Below are 16635 nucleotides of genomic sequence, written 5' to 3'. Positions count from 1 at the left end.
CAGACACCAGGTCGGCCGTGGCCTGTCTCAACCCCAGGGGGCAGTGTCCTCCTCATCTCTGAATTCTGAGCACACAGCACAGTCAGTGCTTGATAGAGAATTCAGCGTATTTTACAGAGGGGAAGACTGAGGCCCTCACCTGTACCATCTCCCAGTGGATGGTGTTTATATCGTCACCACTCACACAGTCAGAGTCTGGGTTTTTACATACCTGCAGCACCCCACTCCAGTACTCTTGCCTGAAAAATCCCATGGACGGAGGAGCCTGGTGGGCTGCAGTCCATGGGGTCGCTAGGAGTCGGACACGACTGAGCGACTTCACTTTCACTTTTCACTTTCATGCATTGGAGAAGGAAATGGCAACCCACTCCAGTGTTCTTGCCTGGAGAATCCCAGGGACTGGGGAGCCTGGTGGGCTGCCGTCTACGGGGTCGCACAGAGTCTGACATAACTGAAGCGACTTAGCAGCAGCAAGATGACCCCGCATGAACTACTGGGGTGATCTGAACATTTCCACCCTGTCTGGTTCCTTTGGGTCTTTGATGAAAGAGAAGTGGGAGCGGGGAGGGAGAGAAGGACAAGGGAGGGAGGACAAATGGAAGAAAGGAAGAGGTGGAGGAGAAAGAGATAGAAGGAGGAAGAAATAAGGAAGGAGACAGGAGAGGGAAGGGAGCAGAGAGGAGAGAGCGAGGAGGGGGAATTCTCGGACCTTGGGAAAAACTCAGCAAGTTTCCGCAGGCAAATTACTCACCCCCCACATCTGATTTTTAAGTCACTAGGTCTTTCTTTAGGAAGTTACAATAAAATGCAAATGTGTTTTTAAATGGACCGTAGAAGCAGCAGCAGACTTCCCTCGTGGTCCAGTGGTTAAGATTCCATACTTTCAATGCAGGATGTGCAGGATTCCATACACAGCGCAGCCAAAAAAAAAAAAGGCAGCAAATTCACTTCCTAAAATAAACACAAATACATATCTAACCCTAGATACACATCAGCCACAAAGAACAGGTCAAATCATACACTAATTACTGTTTGAATGGAGATCTGACTGTTAATTGCAACGCGTTCCAGGAATTCCACATGAGCAACTTACCTGAAAAGCTTTCCAATTTGTATGTCAGGAAAGTTGATAATTAAACCCTTCAACTTCCTATTGACTTTATTAGAGATATGATCATCCTTACATAGTTAGATTATAATTATTTGTCAAATGAAGTCGATACTTATTTAGGAAAATGTTACCCTTACAGTCTTTAAAAAATAGAAAAAAACCTGGGACTTGTACTTGACAAGGAACACCTGAAGCTGCCTATGATTGGTGTATAGAACCCACAGAAGTTTGCCGAGCACACAGGGAAGGGTTTCCCAGGCGGCTCAGATGGTAAAGAATCTGCCTGCAATGCAGGAGACACAGATTTGATCCCTGGGTCACGAAGATTCCCTGGAGAAGGTAATGGTTATCCACTCCAGTATTCTTGCCTGGAGAATTCCACGGACAGAGGAGCCTGGCGGGCTACAGTCCATGGAGTCACAGAGAGCCAGACACGACTGAGCAGCTAACACACTCTCTGCATCCACACAGGAAAGGGCATCTGGAACCACTAATCACCTCTGCTTAGCCTTGTCTGCACAAGACCTTGACTTATCAACCCAGAATCTTGCTTTTTAAGTAATGCCTGCTAAAAACAGCCTTGTGATATAACATCACTTTTGTTGTGTCCCTGATAACAGACACGTTTAAAAGCCTAATCCCAAGGTCATTGTGCAGCAACATCAAACAAAACCAGATTGCGGGGTATTTTACACAGTGACTGGCCTGTACTCAGTAAAAACGTTATGGGAGGGGGGCGGGGGGCGGGGGGCAGGGGTGGGGAATCAGGGCAGTTATTAAAGGAGCAGTTAAATAAAGGAGACTAAAGAGACATCATAAGTTGTCATCCTAGATTAAACCTAGAGCCAAAAAAATGGTTTTGGCTATGAAGAACAACTGGTAAAAATGAATAAGGTTTTCAGCTTAGAATACACTGTTATATGGATGCCAACCTCCCGATCTTGCTCATAAATCACAGTTCTGTAGAAGGATGTGCTTATTTTCAGTTTACACACATTCAAGTGTTTAGAATTAAAATGAGGCCCAGGTTCGATCCCTGGGTTGGAAAGAGCCCCTGGAGAAGGAAATGGCAACCCACTTTAGTATTCTTGCCTGGAGAATTCCATGGACAGACAAGCCTGGTGGGCTACAGTCCACCGGGTCACAAAAGAGTCAGACATGACTGAGCGATTAACACTTTCATTTTCATTTTTGTCTACCAGGTATTATCAAATTGTTCAGAAAAAATTGTTCAGAAAATAGACGAAAAAAACCTGAAGAAACTGATGAAGCAAACGTGAACGTTAACGCTTAAGGAATCTAGATGATGGGCATACAGGAGTTCTGTAGTCTTAAGACTTTACTGTAAGCCTGTAATTATTGCAGCATAAAAAGTTACTAAAAACAAAAAAATGAACCTTGTCATGGTCACGCTGCTTTGCATTGGTTTTAAATGTAGGAGACTGGGTGACCAAACCATCCATCCATCCATTCATTCAATAATATTAGAGATGTTGTTGTAGTTTAATTGCTAAGTTGTTTCCGACTCTTCTGCGACCCCATGGACTACAGCCCACCAGGCTACTCTGTCCATGGGATTTCCCAGGCAAGAATACTGGAGTGGGTTGTCATTTCCTTCTCCAAGGGATCTTCCTGAGCCAGAGATGGAACCCGTGTCTCCTGCTTTAGCAGGCAGATTCCTTACCACTGAACCATGTGGGAAGCTCCTAATATCGAGGCTCCTACAGTGGAAAAGAAAATCTCAGCTCTAAGCGAAATGAAGCAACTTGGGGTTTCTGGCAAAGCCCCACCTACATGCCTTGAACTCTTGATGCCTTAGACTCAACAAGTCCAGGACTGAATCCATCACCTCCCTGCCCCTTCCACCAAAATACCCGCAAACACTGGGACTTCATCAACAATCTCTGTCTTGGGAAATGGTACCCTGCCTTTCCAGGGACTGAATCAGGAACCTGGCCATTGCCGCGCTCACCAGCTCCATCTGATCCATCATCTGGTTCTGATCTGGTTCTGTTGGCTTCATCTCAGAGGTTCACCTGCTTCTCTCCATGTCCGCTGCCACCTAGAGAGGGCCTCTGCAGTCCCCTCCCTGGACCGTGGGGATGGACGCCCTCAGCCTGTAGGCCTGATTCAACAGCCAGAGAGGTCTTTTCAAAATTCACCTCCTGCTCACAACACTTCAATGGCTTCCTATTGCATCTGGATACAAAGACACCTTTTCCCCCTAATACTTACTTTAATAATACCGTCCTGCTCATGACTCTTTAATAAACAACCAGTTCTCCCCGCAAGGATCTCCGTGGGCATGGGGACCACGCCTGGCTTTGCACACTGCTGTGCATGCACAGTTGGCATTCAATTAATATTTGCTTAATTAGGTGGATAAGCAATTAAAATAATTAATGTCAGGCTTGGACCAGTAAATGGAGAGTGATGCCATTCACTGCTGCAGGGGACCTGGGGAAGGGGTACTGGCTTTGCAAAATGAGGGGGACACGTGGACGGAGATGCTGGGTGGGCAGCAGGAAATAGAGACCTGTGGTTTGTGAGGCTGACGTTAGGAAAAGGCATATACTCTGGTGCTAAAATGAGCTGTGCACCCTCAAGCCAGCGGTCCCCAAACTTTTTGGCACCAGGGATTGGACTCGTGGAAGACAATTTTTCTACAGACAGGCAGAGGGGTAGAGGGGACGGTTTGGGGATGATTCAAGTACCTTACATTTGGTGGCTCAGATCATAAATAATTTGTCTGCAATTCAGGAGACCTGGGTTCAATCCCTGGGTCAGGAAGATGCCCTGGAGAAGGGAATGGCAACCCACTCCAGTATTCTTGCCTGGGAAATCCCATGGACAGAGGAGCCTGGTGGGCTACAGTCCCTGGGGTCGCAAAGAGTTGGACACGATGAGTGACTTTCACTTCACTCACTTATTTCTATTATTATTACATCAGCTCCACCTCAGATCATTAGGCATTAGATCCCAGAGGTTGGGGGCCCCTGTTCCAAGCCATTCCTGTAACTCTCTCTCTCTCTGCCCTTCAGGAGGAGCTGGTGGGGGTCCACGTTCTTGCCTGTCCGTAAAAGTCCACCGGTCATTGGCATAAGACTGTCCCAATACTGCCTGTTGAGGAGACCAGCTGCACACACAGTGCAGCCAACCTATTTCACTCAGAATCTCTCTACCCGCCCAGAACCCGGTACAGGGGGGCAGAGGGGTGCCCAGGGAAGGCTGGCTGAACCGAATTAGAAGTTTTCTGGTCTGAAATGCTTTCAAAGAGAAAGAACACAGCTGTGATCCTTGATCACATTCATTCATTTCATTCTTTGGGGGGCTTGGAATCCATCAAGCATATAAAATTACGGCAAATGAACCCAGACGAGGCCTCATTTCGAACTTGCTGATGTGATAGAAAGAGCAATGCTGTTCTAAAAATAATAATAAAAAAAATTCATGCAGTTCTGTTATTTCCATTTAAATTAACTTTCACTGTGGATATCATAATTTTCTGAAAAGTACCATCTAGTTTCTAAAGCCACCATGGTTTCTTATTCTGAAGTGGTGGCCTCGGGAGCCAGCCTCTTTGTGTCCTGTCAGCCACATGCCCCATGGAACTCTCAAGTTCCTTTCCCAGTGGCCACTGCCCAGAGACCCACGAGAAGTCCTGTCCCTGTAGACCGGGGTTTCTCAGCCTCCCACTGGTGACCCTTAGGGCTGGATCATTCTTTGTGGTGGGAGCTGCCCTGTGCTCTGGAGGATGTTTGCCAGCATCCCTGGCCACTACCCCCAAGATGCCACCTCCCCCCACCTTCCCACCCACCTTGGTATTGTGACAACCAGGAATGCCCACCCCCCTCCACAGCTCATAAGCACTGTATGGACACATCTCTGGGCCCCCGTGTCTGGGTTCTTAGATGCTCTGCCACTTGGCTCAGTCAGAGTCTCTTCAAATAAGAAAGAGAATAGCATCTGGTGATAACTAGGAATAAAATGCTTCCCTGGTGGCTCAGCAGTAAAGAATCCACCTGCCAATGCAGGAGACGTGGGTTCCATCCCTGGGTCGGGAAGATCCCCTGGAGAAGGAAACGGCAAACTGTTTATTTTATTCCAACATAGAATTAATTTACAATATACAATATGTAATATACACTAAAATTCTATTTTGTATTAATTTCTAATGTTTTTTAAGATCTGTAACAACATATGCAAAAATATTAATAGCGGGTAGGAGAACTATCTTAGCACTTTTGTGTATTCTTCAAATTTCTTATCATCCACACATTATCTTTCTTGTTGTATTCAGGGAAAAAGTGATTATGGGGAGAAAGAAGCCACTTCCTCAGAAGGGTGCTGGGAGAAGACCCTCTCTAGGCTCCGCTCAGCTGCCCTCACAACATGCCTGGAGCAGTAAAAATGCCCCACACGATGTCCAAAATCAAGAACTCCTTACTGGTGAACATTTTTGCTTTGCTATGAATTTGCCCAGAAAATGGCCCAACTGTCACAGTCTGGAAAACCATGCAGGCTCTGCTTATATGAAAAGGGCCTCACTTCCAACTGCAAAGCCAGTGGTCCTCAATGCCACCTTCCTGAGACCCGTGTCAACCCGTGGGTTGGCAGGGTGGGGGAGGCAGATGAATGAGAACCAGCCCAGGGGGCCTTATCCATGACTGATGGTACACACACAGGACACAGCAGCAGTTTCACACCCAGAGCAGAAGGCTGGGAAGGGGAGCACCCTGTGGGATTGCCACAGGGAATCTGGTGAGCATACGGGTCTTCCGAGACTACCAATTGGTCCCCAGGCTGCTACCGGTCTGACCTGTTCTCCTTCTGCAGCAGCGGTGGTGGTGGTTGTTTAGTCGCTAAGTCATGTTTGACTCTTTGTGACCCCATGGACTGGTCTGTCCAAGGAATTTCCTAGGCGAAAATCCTGGAGTGGGATTTCTTTCCATTTCCATCTCCAGGGAATCTTCCCAACCCAAGGATCGAACCCAGGTCTCCGCATTGGCAGGCGGATTCTTTATCACTGAGCCACTGATAAAGGCATCAGGAGAACCTCTTCCAATGGAGTAAGAATTCAAGCTGAGACCAGAAGGAAACAAAAGGAGTGGCATGGGAGAAAACGGTTAGGTGTGGGGAGTGGGTAACAGACAGTAGGAAGGACAGGTGAGCAGTTCTTCATCCTCAGAAGAGAACACAGCAGCACAGGCTAAGGCCCTCAAGTGGGAAAGGGCTTGACGAGAAGTGGGAGACCTCGCTTTTCTTCACTGAACAACAAGTTCTGTGTGTTCAGCTAGTCCACCAGCTTGACCCGCATGACAGCGGCTCTACCTGCTTCTGTGTGAGGACCTCTTTGGCTCCCCATGCAGTGGATCCCACCCCTGGGCAAGTCTATTGCACGCTCCTTTCCTAAGGACAGCCCAGCACTGAGCTGACACTCGCAATGGAGGTGTAGTTCTGGAAAAGATACAGAAGTAACTTCCCCATGTATCTCAGCATAGGCCGAGGATGAGGCAGTTATGGAGGTGATGCTGGGGGACTCAAGGGATGTGGTCCAGGTGTTCCACTCTCGGGGAGCTCACATACCCCAAGGAAAGGCCTTAGAGAAGCTGCTGAGAGGCTGGCAAACACCACTCTTCACTTACATCTCCAGCCCTGGTTGCTCAAATCCACTTGGCCCACGGCCTCCCAGCAGCTCCCTGCCAGTGTCTCCATGGGACCTCCACCACAGTGCTAAGTGCAGGAGCCTCACGGACACCCCACGGCCACATGCACCTCACTATCTCCCCATCATCTCCTACCACCCAGGTGTTAGGAGTCAACCTCAACTGTTCTTTCCCCCAACCCCACACCATATATGGTGCTAACCCAAAAAAGGGCTGCTGCAGGCAATGTGGCCAAGGATATAACTGGTGTCTCTGGAGTTGCTCAGCATAGCAGTCTGCCCTCCAAATAGATCTCAACTCCATCCCCTTCCCTCCATGCTCACCGCCGCCCTTGTCCATGTCAACAAGCTCTAACAGGATGCTGGCTTCTCCTCTTGCCTCCGTCCAGTACACTCTCCATACAGCAGTCACTGCAGGTGGTACCACGTACCTCCACTGCTCAAGACCCTTTGCGCTCTCTATTGCTCTTAGCACCAAATCTCAACCCCTTATCCCAATCCATGCCTCCCATGAGTGGCTTCTACTCCCTTCTCCAACCTCCCACATCACCATCACCCCTGCTCACCCACTGTTCTCTGGCCACCCTGGCCTCTTCTGGGTCCTCAAACCAGCCCAGCTCTTCCCAACTTCAAGCTAGCACAGCACCTAGCTACCGATACATACTAGTTACTCAATAAATCATGCCCGAGAAATAAATATATCTCTTTTTCAGATATCACTCCTGTTTTTTGACAGAAGCTACCGCAGATGGTGACTGCAGCCATGAAATTAAAAGACACTTGCTCCTTGGAAGGAAAGTTATGACCAACCTAGATAGCATATTCAAAAGCAGAGACATTACTTTGCCAACAAAGGTCCGTCTAGTCAAGGCTATGGTTTTTCCTGTGGTCATGTATGGATGTGAGAGTTGGACTGGGAAGAAAGCTGACCGCCGAAGAATTGGTGCTTTTGAGCTGTGGTGTTGGAGAAGACTCTTGAGAGTCCCTTGGACTGCAAGGAGATCCAACTAGTCCACTCTGAAGTAGATCAGCCCTGGGATTTCTTTGGAAGGAATGATGCTAAAGCTGAAACTCCAATACTTTGGCCACCTCATGTGAAGAGTTGACTCATTGGAAAAGACTCTGATGCTGGGAGGGATTGGGGGCAGGAGGAGAAGGGGACGCCAGAGGATGAGATGGCTGGATGGCATCACTGACTCGATGGACTTGAGTCTGAATGAACTCCGGGAGTTTGTGATAGACAGGAAGGCCTGGCGTGCTACGATTCATGGGGTCGCAAAGAGTCAGACATGACTGAGCAACTGAACTGAACTGAACTGAACTGAAAAGGCTATTGGACAGAAATGGTATGGACCTAACAGAAGCAGAAGATATTAAGAAGAGGTGGCAAGAATACACAGAAGAACTGTACAAAAAAGATCTTCACGACCCAGATAATCACGATGGTGTGATCACTCACCTAGAGCCATACATCCTGGAATGTGAAGTCAAGTGGGCCTTAGGAAGCATCACTAGGAACAAAGCTAGTGGAGGTGATGGAATTCCAGTTGAGCTATATCAAATCCTGAAAGATGATGTTGTGAAAGTGCTGCACTCAATATGCCAGCAAATTTGGAAAACTCAGCAGTGGCCACAGGACTGGAAAAGGTCAGTTTTCATTCTAATCCCAAAGAAAGCCAATGCCAAAGAATGCTCAATCTACTGCACAATTGCACTCATCTCACACGCTAGTAAAGTAATGCTCAAAATTCTCCAAGCCAGGCTTCAGCAATATGTGAACCATGAACTTCCAGATGTTCAAGCTGATTTTAGAAAAGGCAGAGGAGCCAGGGATCAAATTGCCAACATCTGCTGGACCATCGAAAAAGCAAGAGAGTTCCAGAAAAACATCTATTTCTGCTTTATTGACTACGCCAAAGTCTTTGACTGTGTGGATCACAATAAACTGTGAAAAATTCTGAAAGAGATGGGAATACCAGACCACCTGACCTGCCTCTTGAGAAATCTGTATGCAGGTCAGTAAGCAACAGTTAGAACTGGACATGGAACAACAGACTGGTTCCAAATAGGAAAAGGAGTATGTCAAGGCTGTATATTGTCACCCTGCTTATTTAACTTATAGACAGAATACATCATGAGAAATACTGGGCTGGAAGAAGCACAAGGTGGAATCAAGATTGCGGGGACAAATATCAATAACCTCAGATATGCAGATGACACCACCCTTATGGCAGAAAGTGAAGAGGAACTAAAAAGCCTCTTGATGAAAGTGAAAGTGGAGAGTGAAAAAGTTGGCTTAAAACTCAACATTCAGAAAACGAAGATCATGGCATCTGATCCCATCACTTCATGGCAAATAGATGGGGAAACAGTGAAAAAAGTGTCAGACTTTATTTTTTGGGGCTCCAAAATCACTGCAGATGGTGATTGCAGCCATGAAATTAAAAGATGCTTACTCCTTGGAAGAAAAGTTATGACCAACCTAGACAGCAAATTAAAAAGCAGAGACGTTACATTGCCAACAAAGGTCCGTCTAGTCAAGGCTATGGTTTTTCCAGTGGTCATCTATGGATGTGCGAGTTGGACTACAAAGAAAACTGAGCACCAAAGAATTGATGTTTTTGAACTGTGGTGTTGGAGAAGACTCTTGAGAGTCTCTTGGACTGAAAAGAGATCCAACCAGTCCATCCTAAGGGAGATCAGCCCTGGGTGTTCATTGGAAGGACTGATGTTGAAGCTGAAACTCCAATACTTTGGCCACCTGATGTGAAGAGCTGACTCATTTGAAAAGACCCTGATGCTAGAAAGGACTGAAGGCAGGAAGAGAAGGGGACGACAGAGGATGAGATCGTTGGATGGTATCACAGGCTCAATGGACATGAGTTTGAGTATGCTCTGGGAGTTGGTGATGGACAGGGAGGCCTGGCGTGCTGCAGTCCATAGGGTCGCGAAGAGTCAGATATGACTGCGTGACTGAACTGAACTGAACTGATCTTGCCATCAACAGTCTTCTAAATACCATGAAATTCAGTGTGTAAAGACACTGGACATGGGACTTCCCTGGAGGTACAGTGGTTAAGAATCTACCTTCCAGTGCAGGGAACATGAGTTTTATCCCTGGGTGGGGAACTAAGATCCCACATGCCCACGCAGCAACTAAGCCCAGGTGCCACAACTAGAGAAAGCCCACACCTGGCAATGAAGACCTAGTGCAGCCAAAAATAAAATAATAATAATAAATTTTAAAAAATCAGCCACTGCCATAGTATCAGCAACCAAGACAGGGACAGCAAATGACCTAGAAGTAGGGAGGGGTCCCCAGTGGCTCACTTGCCTGCCAAAGCAGGAGACACAGTTTGATTCCTGGGGCGGGAAGATCCCCTGGATGATGGCATGGCAACCCACTCCATTATTCTTGCCTGGAGAATCCCATGAACAGAGGAACCTGGTGGGCTACAGTCCATGGGGTCAAAAACAGTCAGAGACGAACAAGCAACTAAGCAGCAGCAGCAGGGAGGGGTCAGGGGCCCCAGGAGATGGGAGCTAAACCCACGGACTACGATGGCAGATATCATAAGAGCAGGGGGCCAAACCCATCCTGCTCCAAAGACCACTCCTCCTCGCTGAGTAATTGGTAGAATCCAAAACCCAAACAGGGCACCTAGAAGGGGCAGGTGGTTAGAGTGTGAACCTGGCTCAGATCTCCTGAATACATGGAACTAGGAAGATTCCAACTTCATATTACCTGGTCCCCAGAGTGCCCCTACCATACAGCACAGACAAGTGTCACTGCAAATGGGTCTGCTGGTCTGCAGGGCTCAGCTGGAAAAAAAGGAACAAGTGGGTGGGGTGGGGAAGTGAAGGCCTGTCACCTTGGTATCCTGAACAGAGATAAGCATTAGAAGAAAAAAATCGGGTGCCTCCCAGTCCACTTGTCTGTGTTTACTAAGCTCTTATTCTCGGCAAAACAACAACATCTGGGGAGAAAGGTGAGCTGGGAGGAGGAGAGGGCATTCAAAGAAGCATCATGTGACTCGTGCCTAGGAGAGGTGGACTCTGGGTACCCAGCTCAGGCACCTTGCCTCTCTTGGTTGTAAATTGCCAGAGAAATCTGAAACCCGTCTTTGGGCTCTAACCTTTAGATGTCTCCCTTAGGAAATACACCCTTTCCCCAGAGAAGTTCAAGATTCACAGGGTGCAAAAACAACTTGATCCACAGACCTGAGGGTTATTGCGGAGGGTCATTCAGAGAAAAGGCAGGTGAGGGACTTCCCTGGTGGTCCAGTGGCTAAGACTCTGTGCTCCCCATGCAGGTGGCCAGGGTTTGATCCCTGGTCAGGGAACTAGACCCCTGCCGCCACTAAAGATCCTTCACGCTGCAACAAAGACTTAAGATCCCCAGTGCCCAACTGAGACCTGGCCCAGCCAAATAAATAATTTCTTTTTTTAAAGAAAAGATGGGTAAGTAAGAGAAAAGTCAACCACCTAAAGGAAATTTTTCCCTTGGGAAGATCGCATCATGCTCAGTATCTCTGGTATCACTGCCAACAGAGAAAAACAGACACCCAACTGTCTCTATCAAGCAAGTTGGGTGTTTATAAATAATAAAAACAACTCCCTCCACTTGCACAGTTCAAGTGTTCCAAAGTCTAAGGCACAGGCAGTCATGTGCTCAGCATGGCCAAGGCTGGCAGTTGCCCTGTATTTATTACATTTGCCTCATGGAACAATGTGATACACAAAATGTATTAAACAGCAATGTTATGCTATGTATGTATGTATGTATGCATGCGTGTGTGTGTGTGTGTGTGTGTGTGTGTGCATGCTCAGCCGCTCAGTCGTGTCCGACTCTTTGGGACCATGTCCCACCAGGCTCCTCTGTCCACGGGACTCTCCAGGCAAGAATACTTGAGTGGGTTGCCACTGGGGAAACCCCATAGCCTACATATATTAATGTACATTGCCTCTGATTTTATTCCTATTTCCATTATAAACCTATATTGGACTAAAATATCCTCATTTAACATCCTTTGCTTATCCTAATATAACATTTAAATCCATCAACTTAACATTGATCTTTAAGTAGCTGAACAGGTTGAACTTGTAGGCTTCAATCACAAGCAAACTGGCAAAGCTGTTTTCAAACTCAGCATCTGGACAGGAGACTCATCTGTTCTTCCTAGACTCCCTATTTCTGCAAACGGAACCTCCGTCCTTAGAGCTACTCAGGCTCCTCACCTCTGTGTCTGTGTCTCCTTTAAGCCTACCCCTAATCTAAGAGGTGCAAGTCTGAGCTCCTCCACCTGCCCAACAGTACTGTCCTTCCTCTCTGTGTTCCAAGTCAGGGCCACTAAGTCCCTCCTCCCCAGCACCTGCCTCATCTCAACCCGGCCCCTCTGTTTCCAGTCTTGCTCCCTCATTCCTATGTTACCTCAAACCTGAGCTAACAAATTAATCTCCCAGAAGCACTGTGATCATGTAACTTCCCTGTGCAATATCATAGAGAATTCTCTTAATGTGGAATGCGGGAGTCCATACTCCTCAGTCGGTCCACTCTAAAGCCTGTTGTTGTTCAGTCCTGTCCAACTCTTTGTGACGCCATGAACTGCACCAGGTCCGGCTTTCCTGTCCTTCACTATCTCCTGGAGTTTACTCAGACTCATGTCCATTGAGTCGGTAATGTCATCCAACCATCTCATCCTCTGTTGTCCTCCTCTCCTCCTACTCTAAAGTCTGCTGCTGCTGCTGCGTCACTTTAGTCGTGTCCGACTCTGTGCGACCCCATAGACGGCAGCCCATCAGGCTTCCCGTCCCTGGGATTCTCCAGGCAAGAACACTGGAGTGGGTTGCCATTTCCTTCTCCAATGCATGAAAGTGAAAAGTGAAAGTGAAGTCGCTCAGTCGTGTCCGACTCTATTGACCCCATGGACTGCAGCCTACCAGGCTCCTCCATCCATGGGATTTTCTAGGCAAAAGTACTGGAGTGGGGTGCCATTGCCTTCTCCACTGTAAAGTCTGGCCACTGCCAAACCGCTCGGTGTGAAATTCTCCGGCTTAGAGTCCCAACACTCACTGCATCTGCGCATGCTCAGAGTAAGTCCGCCGTGACTCACACCATCCCTTCCACCTGCAAGTGGCTTTCGCACCTGGGTCTGTGTTCCAACTCTTCAAAGTGCAGTTCTAAAGTGCCCAGTCTCCAAAAGCTTTGCCTTACTACTTCAGATGGAACTGATCCTTCCTTTCTAACTTTTTTTGTCCTTTGCTAGACACTGCGTATGTTCGCCCCCGCCCCCCACCCGCGCCCCCCGCCTCCACCCGCCCCCCCCCCCACTACGACCTCCGACCTCCGGCTACCAGGAATTTCCCGAGGGCTGGCCTCTGTCTGACTCCCTCGCACCCTCCACCGGGGCCGAACACCACGCCACGGCCATAGCAGTCACTGCACAGCACCCAAAACTTTATAGCAGTCAGCCCAGCTGTCCGCCTTTCCATTCTCAGACACCTTTCCGGCCGTCCTATTCACAAGGTAGAGCATTTCTCCAAACACAACAGAATTTCTCTGCTACTATTCCAAACCATGTCGTTATTCCCACTTGATCAGGACCTCTTCTCATTTTTTTGAAATCCGCCCAGTAAGCAGAGTTGTCATAGACAGCACCCTGGGAGCTGGTCAGTCTTATAAAGCAGAGGACGTTGAATTGGCCTGGGCTTCTCCACGCTGTTTCTACAGGCTGTGTGCATGTGTGTCTACTAAAGATGGGGACACACAGTAGCTAGTCGCCAAGGGATCAAAGGACCAGAGCTTGAGGGGACCATCCCGGAGTTCCACCCTGTTGAATCCTGGCTCCAAACTTTTCCCTTCATCAGCGCTGTACCCTCCTACCCGTCCCGACCGGCTGACGCCTGATGCTACAGGGGCCCGGGCCGGAAGAGAAAAAGGCGCTGGATGGGGAAGGCGAAGGTGGGTATTTTCGGAACTTCAGGGGATCCCGGACAGGCGCTTCTGGTTCCCAGGGATGCGAGGCCGGCGTGCGCCGCCCGCGGGCCGGAGGGGACGCATCCCCGAGATCGGGACGGGCAGAGACCGGGATGGAGATCCTGGAGCTGGTGCTGAGGCTGAGGCTGCCGCGCAGAATGACAGCGCCCCGCTCTACCCCACCCGGGAATGGGGGTGTCCAGCTCCCCCGCTCCGCGTCCCCGGGGGCGCTCGGCGCGCCCAGCCCCTCCCGCCCGCTCCGGCCCCAGGCAGGGCCCGCGGGTTGCGGCGGGGCCCGCGGCCGCTACTCACCCGGAGGGTTGACGGCCGCCGGGGTTGCCATCTTGCTCGGGAGGCTGGGCGCGCGCCGTGCGGGGGCGCGGAGCGGGGGCGGCGTGGAGCCGGGCGTCCCCCCCGGGGCAAACGCGGCCGGCGCAGGCCCAGGCGCCACCGCCGCCGCCCCTCCGCCGCCCCTGCGCCGCCACACAAAGGACGGCGCGGGCGGGCGCTGCTCCGCGCTCTCCCGCCGCCCGGCCGCCCGCGCCCCCGCCTCTGTCGCCTCCGCCCCCTCCCCGGCCTCCTTCTCCGGCCTCAGCCTTTGTCACACGCGGGGGGCGCCCGGCCGCCGCTCCCCGGGCCGGGCCGCAGCACCGCGAGACTTGGGGCGGCGGGCGGCCGGACCCCTGAGTCGGGGGCCGCCCCCTCGGGGCCGCTCAGGTGCCCAGGCTCGGGCTGGAGGCGCGCCCCCTCCCCGCTCTCCAGGTCCGAGTCTCCCCTCGCCCACCCCCACCCCGGGGGTCCCGGACACAGCTCGAAGGGGCGCCGTTCCTGGGCCAGGGGGCCGGGCCCGAGAAGGTGGGGGGCCGCCCATTAAGATTCAGAGGGAAGATGGAGAGAAACAAAGGCGCCCCAGTGCTGCCCACTTAGCATGCCGGCGCCGCGCCGCTCGGCTCCCAGGGCCGAGACTCCTAAGGCCCCCGGCACCTCCAAGGCCACGGGCACGAAAGGACAGCTGCCGAGGGCACCCAGCGAACACCAGACCCGGGAAACTGTGCAGGATTCGGCCCTTGGAAAGGCTGTCAGCTCGACTTCCCTTTCTGCACAGTGACTGTCTTTGGTTATCACCCGAAGTTGTTGCAGGAGCTTTTACACAACCACCTGAGAATTTAAGAGTCTCTGAGAGCTTTTGTTTGCCTATCCTGGTGAAGTTAGCCATAGAGAGCTGGGAGGGACTGTTTCTTCGCCAGACAGCACGGTTGCTCATAGGAAGGAGATGGCACCCACTGAGAAGGCTCCAGTGACGAATGAACCCCTCCCAGGTGAGACCCACAAAGGGCAAGACGGCCTCTTAATGTGGACACGTTTGCAAAAACATCAGACTGTCTTAAATCCTTACAAAGAAGCACTTGGTGGAGAAGGAGGGGGCGAGTAGAGAAAAAATGCTTGGGATGTTATTTTCAAATCAGCATTTTCTTCCAGGGGAGTATTTGTCACTATTGATTTGACTAATAGGCGCTTAATGATATTCATTTGTTTATCGATTCCATGAAATTGAATGTCTGCTGTGTGCCTGGACAAGGCGATGTATTGGGTGGACCATGGAAAGAGAGCCACAGGGGCTCTGCCCTCCCTGTACTTCTAGTCTGAGTGGCCATGAGGGCAGCAGAATAAGGTGTTTGTACTCCAGAAGCACACAGCTGCTTGGGGCTCAGTGTGGTCACTGGTGAATGAATGAATGGGGGCAGAGAGAGGCCAAAGTGATGAAGAACACACACACTATTCTGAAAAAATGAGCAGAATATGGAGAGGTGGAAAGAAAGACTCTTCAAGGGAAAACTAGGGCATGAATGCAACCAGCACCAAGGTGGGCCAGGCTGGTGGGACTTCCCTGGTGGTCCAGTGGCTAAGACTCTGACCTCCCAATGCAGGGGGCTCCTGGGTTCCATCCTTGGTCGTGAGGCAGGAGATAGATGGGACCCACACTGAACAGTTTCTCCCTTATAGACAGAAACTCCATAATAGCAGAAATCCCGGGGCTTACCTGGTGGCTCAGTGGTAAAGAATCACCTGCCAATATAGGGGACCCAGGGTTCCATCCCTGATCCAGGAAGATCCCACATGCCATGGAGCAACTAAGCCCTAGCACCACAACTATTGAGTCTGTGCTCCAGAGCTGAGAAGCCACAACTACTGAACCCACGTGCCCTAGCCACCGAAGTTTGCATGCCCTAGAGCCCATGCTCCCCAACAAGAGAAGCCACCACAATGAGAAGCTCAAGCCCTGCAGCTAGAGAGTAGCCCCTGTTCACTGCAACTAGAGAAAGCCTATGTGCTGCAAGGAAGACACAGCCCAGCCAAAAATAAATAAATAAAAATTATTTTTTAAAAAATAGTAGAAATTCCACAAAAACAGGATGACAGAGGAGGCTGTGCTTGCTAAGTCGCTTCAGTCGTGTCCAACTCTTTGTGACCCCATGGACTATAGCCCTCCAGGCTCCTCTGTCCATGGGATTCTCCAGGCAAGAATACTGGAGTGGGTTGCCTTGCCCTTCTCTAGAGAATCTTCCAGACCCAGGGATCAAACCTGAGTCTTTTATGTCTCCTGCAATAGCAGGCGGGTTCTTTACCACTAGCACCACCTGGGAAGCCCAAGGAGGACACTGGGCCCTGCCCAAATAAGACATAAAAGACCACATATTCCTCATTCTCAAAGTTAAGGAGGCCTCCCAGACTATATATGCACAGAAAGGCTCCATGGTGGTCAAAAAGGGAGGGGGCACCACCCTAGTCAGAGAAGGCAATGGCAACCCACTCCACTACTCTTGCCTGGAAAATCCCATGGGCGGAGGAGCCTGGTAGGCTGCAGTCCATGGAGTTGCTAAG

At 50.1% G+C, this 16635-nt stretch overlaps 2 protein-coding genes across 8 annotated transcripts in view; one reads left to right on the top strand and one right to left on the bottom strand.

Annotated features, from left to right (window-relative positions):
* ARNT2 (aryl hydrocarbon receptor nuclear translocator 2) overlaps positions 1–14314 on the bottom strand; it is a 193105-nt gene extending 178791 nt beyond the window's left edge. For 4 of the 5 annotated variants that reach the window (XM_027521387.1, XM_027521383.1, XM_027521388.1 and 1 more), the window contains exon 1: positions 14065–14178. In XM_027521387.1, the coding sequence (XP_027377188.1) occupies positions 14065–14095 (31 nt within the window). In that variant the 5' untranslated portion in view covers positions 14096–14178. Of the gene's footprint in view, positions 1–14064 lie in introns of all 5 variants that reach the window. The other variant, XM_027521390.1, reaches the window with a different exon arrangement.
* The window catches only part of CTXND1 (cortexin domain containing 1), a 116742-nt gene continuing 113217 nt past the window's right edge, over positions 13111–16635 (top strand). The window contains exon 1 of one of the 3 annotated variants that reach the window (XM_027521393.1): positions 13111–13737. In XM_027521393.1, coding sequence (XP_027377194.1) covers positions 13723–13737 — 15 coding nt within the window. In that variant the 5' untranslated portion in view covers positions 13111–13722. Of the gene's footprint in view, positions 13738–14398; positions 15072–16635 lie in introns of those variants that run through there. The other 2 variants (XM_027521392.1, XM_027521394.1) reach the window with 2 other exon arrangements.

This window comes from Bos indicus x Bos taurus, chromosome 21 (genome assembly GCF_003369695.1).
Source record: "Bos indicus x Bos taurus breed Angus x Brahman F1 hybrid chromosome 21, Bos_hybrid_MaternalHap_v2.0, whole genome shotgun sequence".
NCBI classification, from domain to species: domain Eukaryota; kingdom Metazoa; phylum Chordata; class Mammalia; order Artiodactyla; family Bovidae; genus Bos; species Bos indicus x Bos taurus.
Note: the sequence above shows the minus strand (reverse complement) of the source record. Positions and strands in the feature narration are given on the sequence as shown.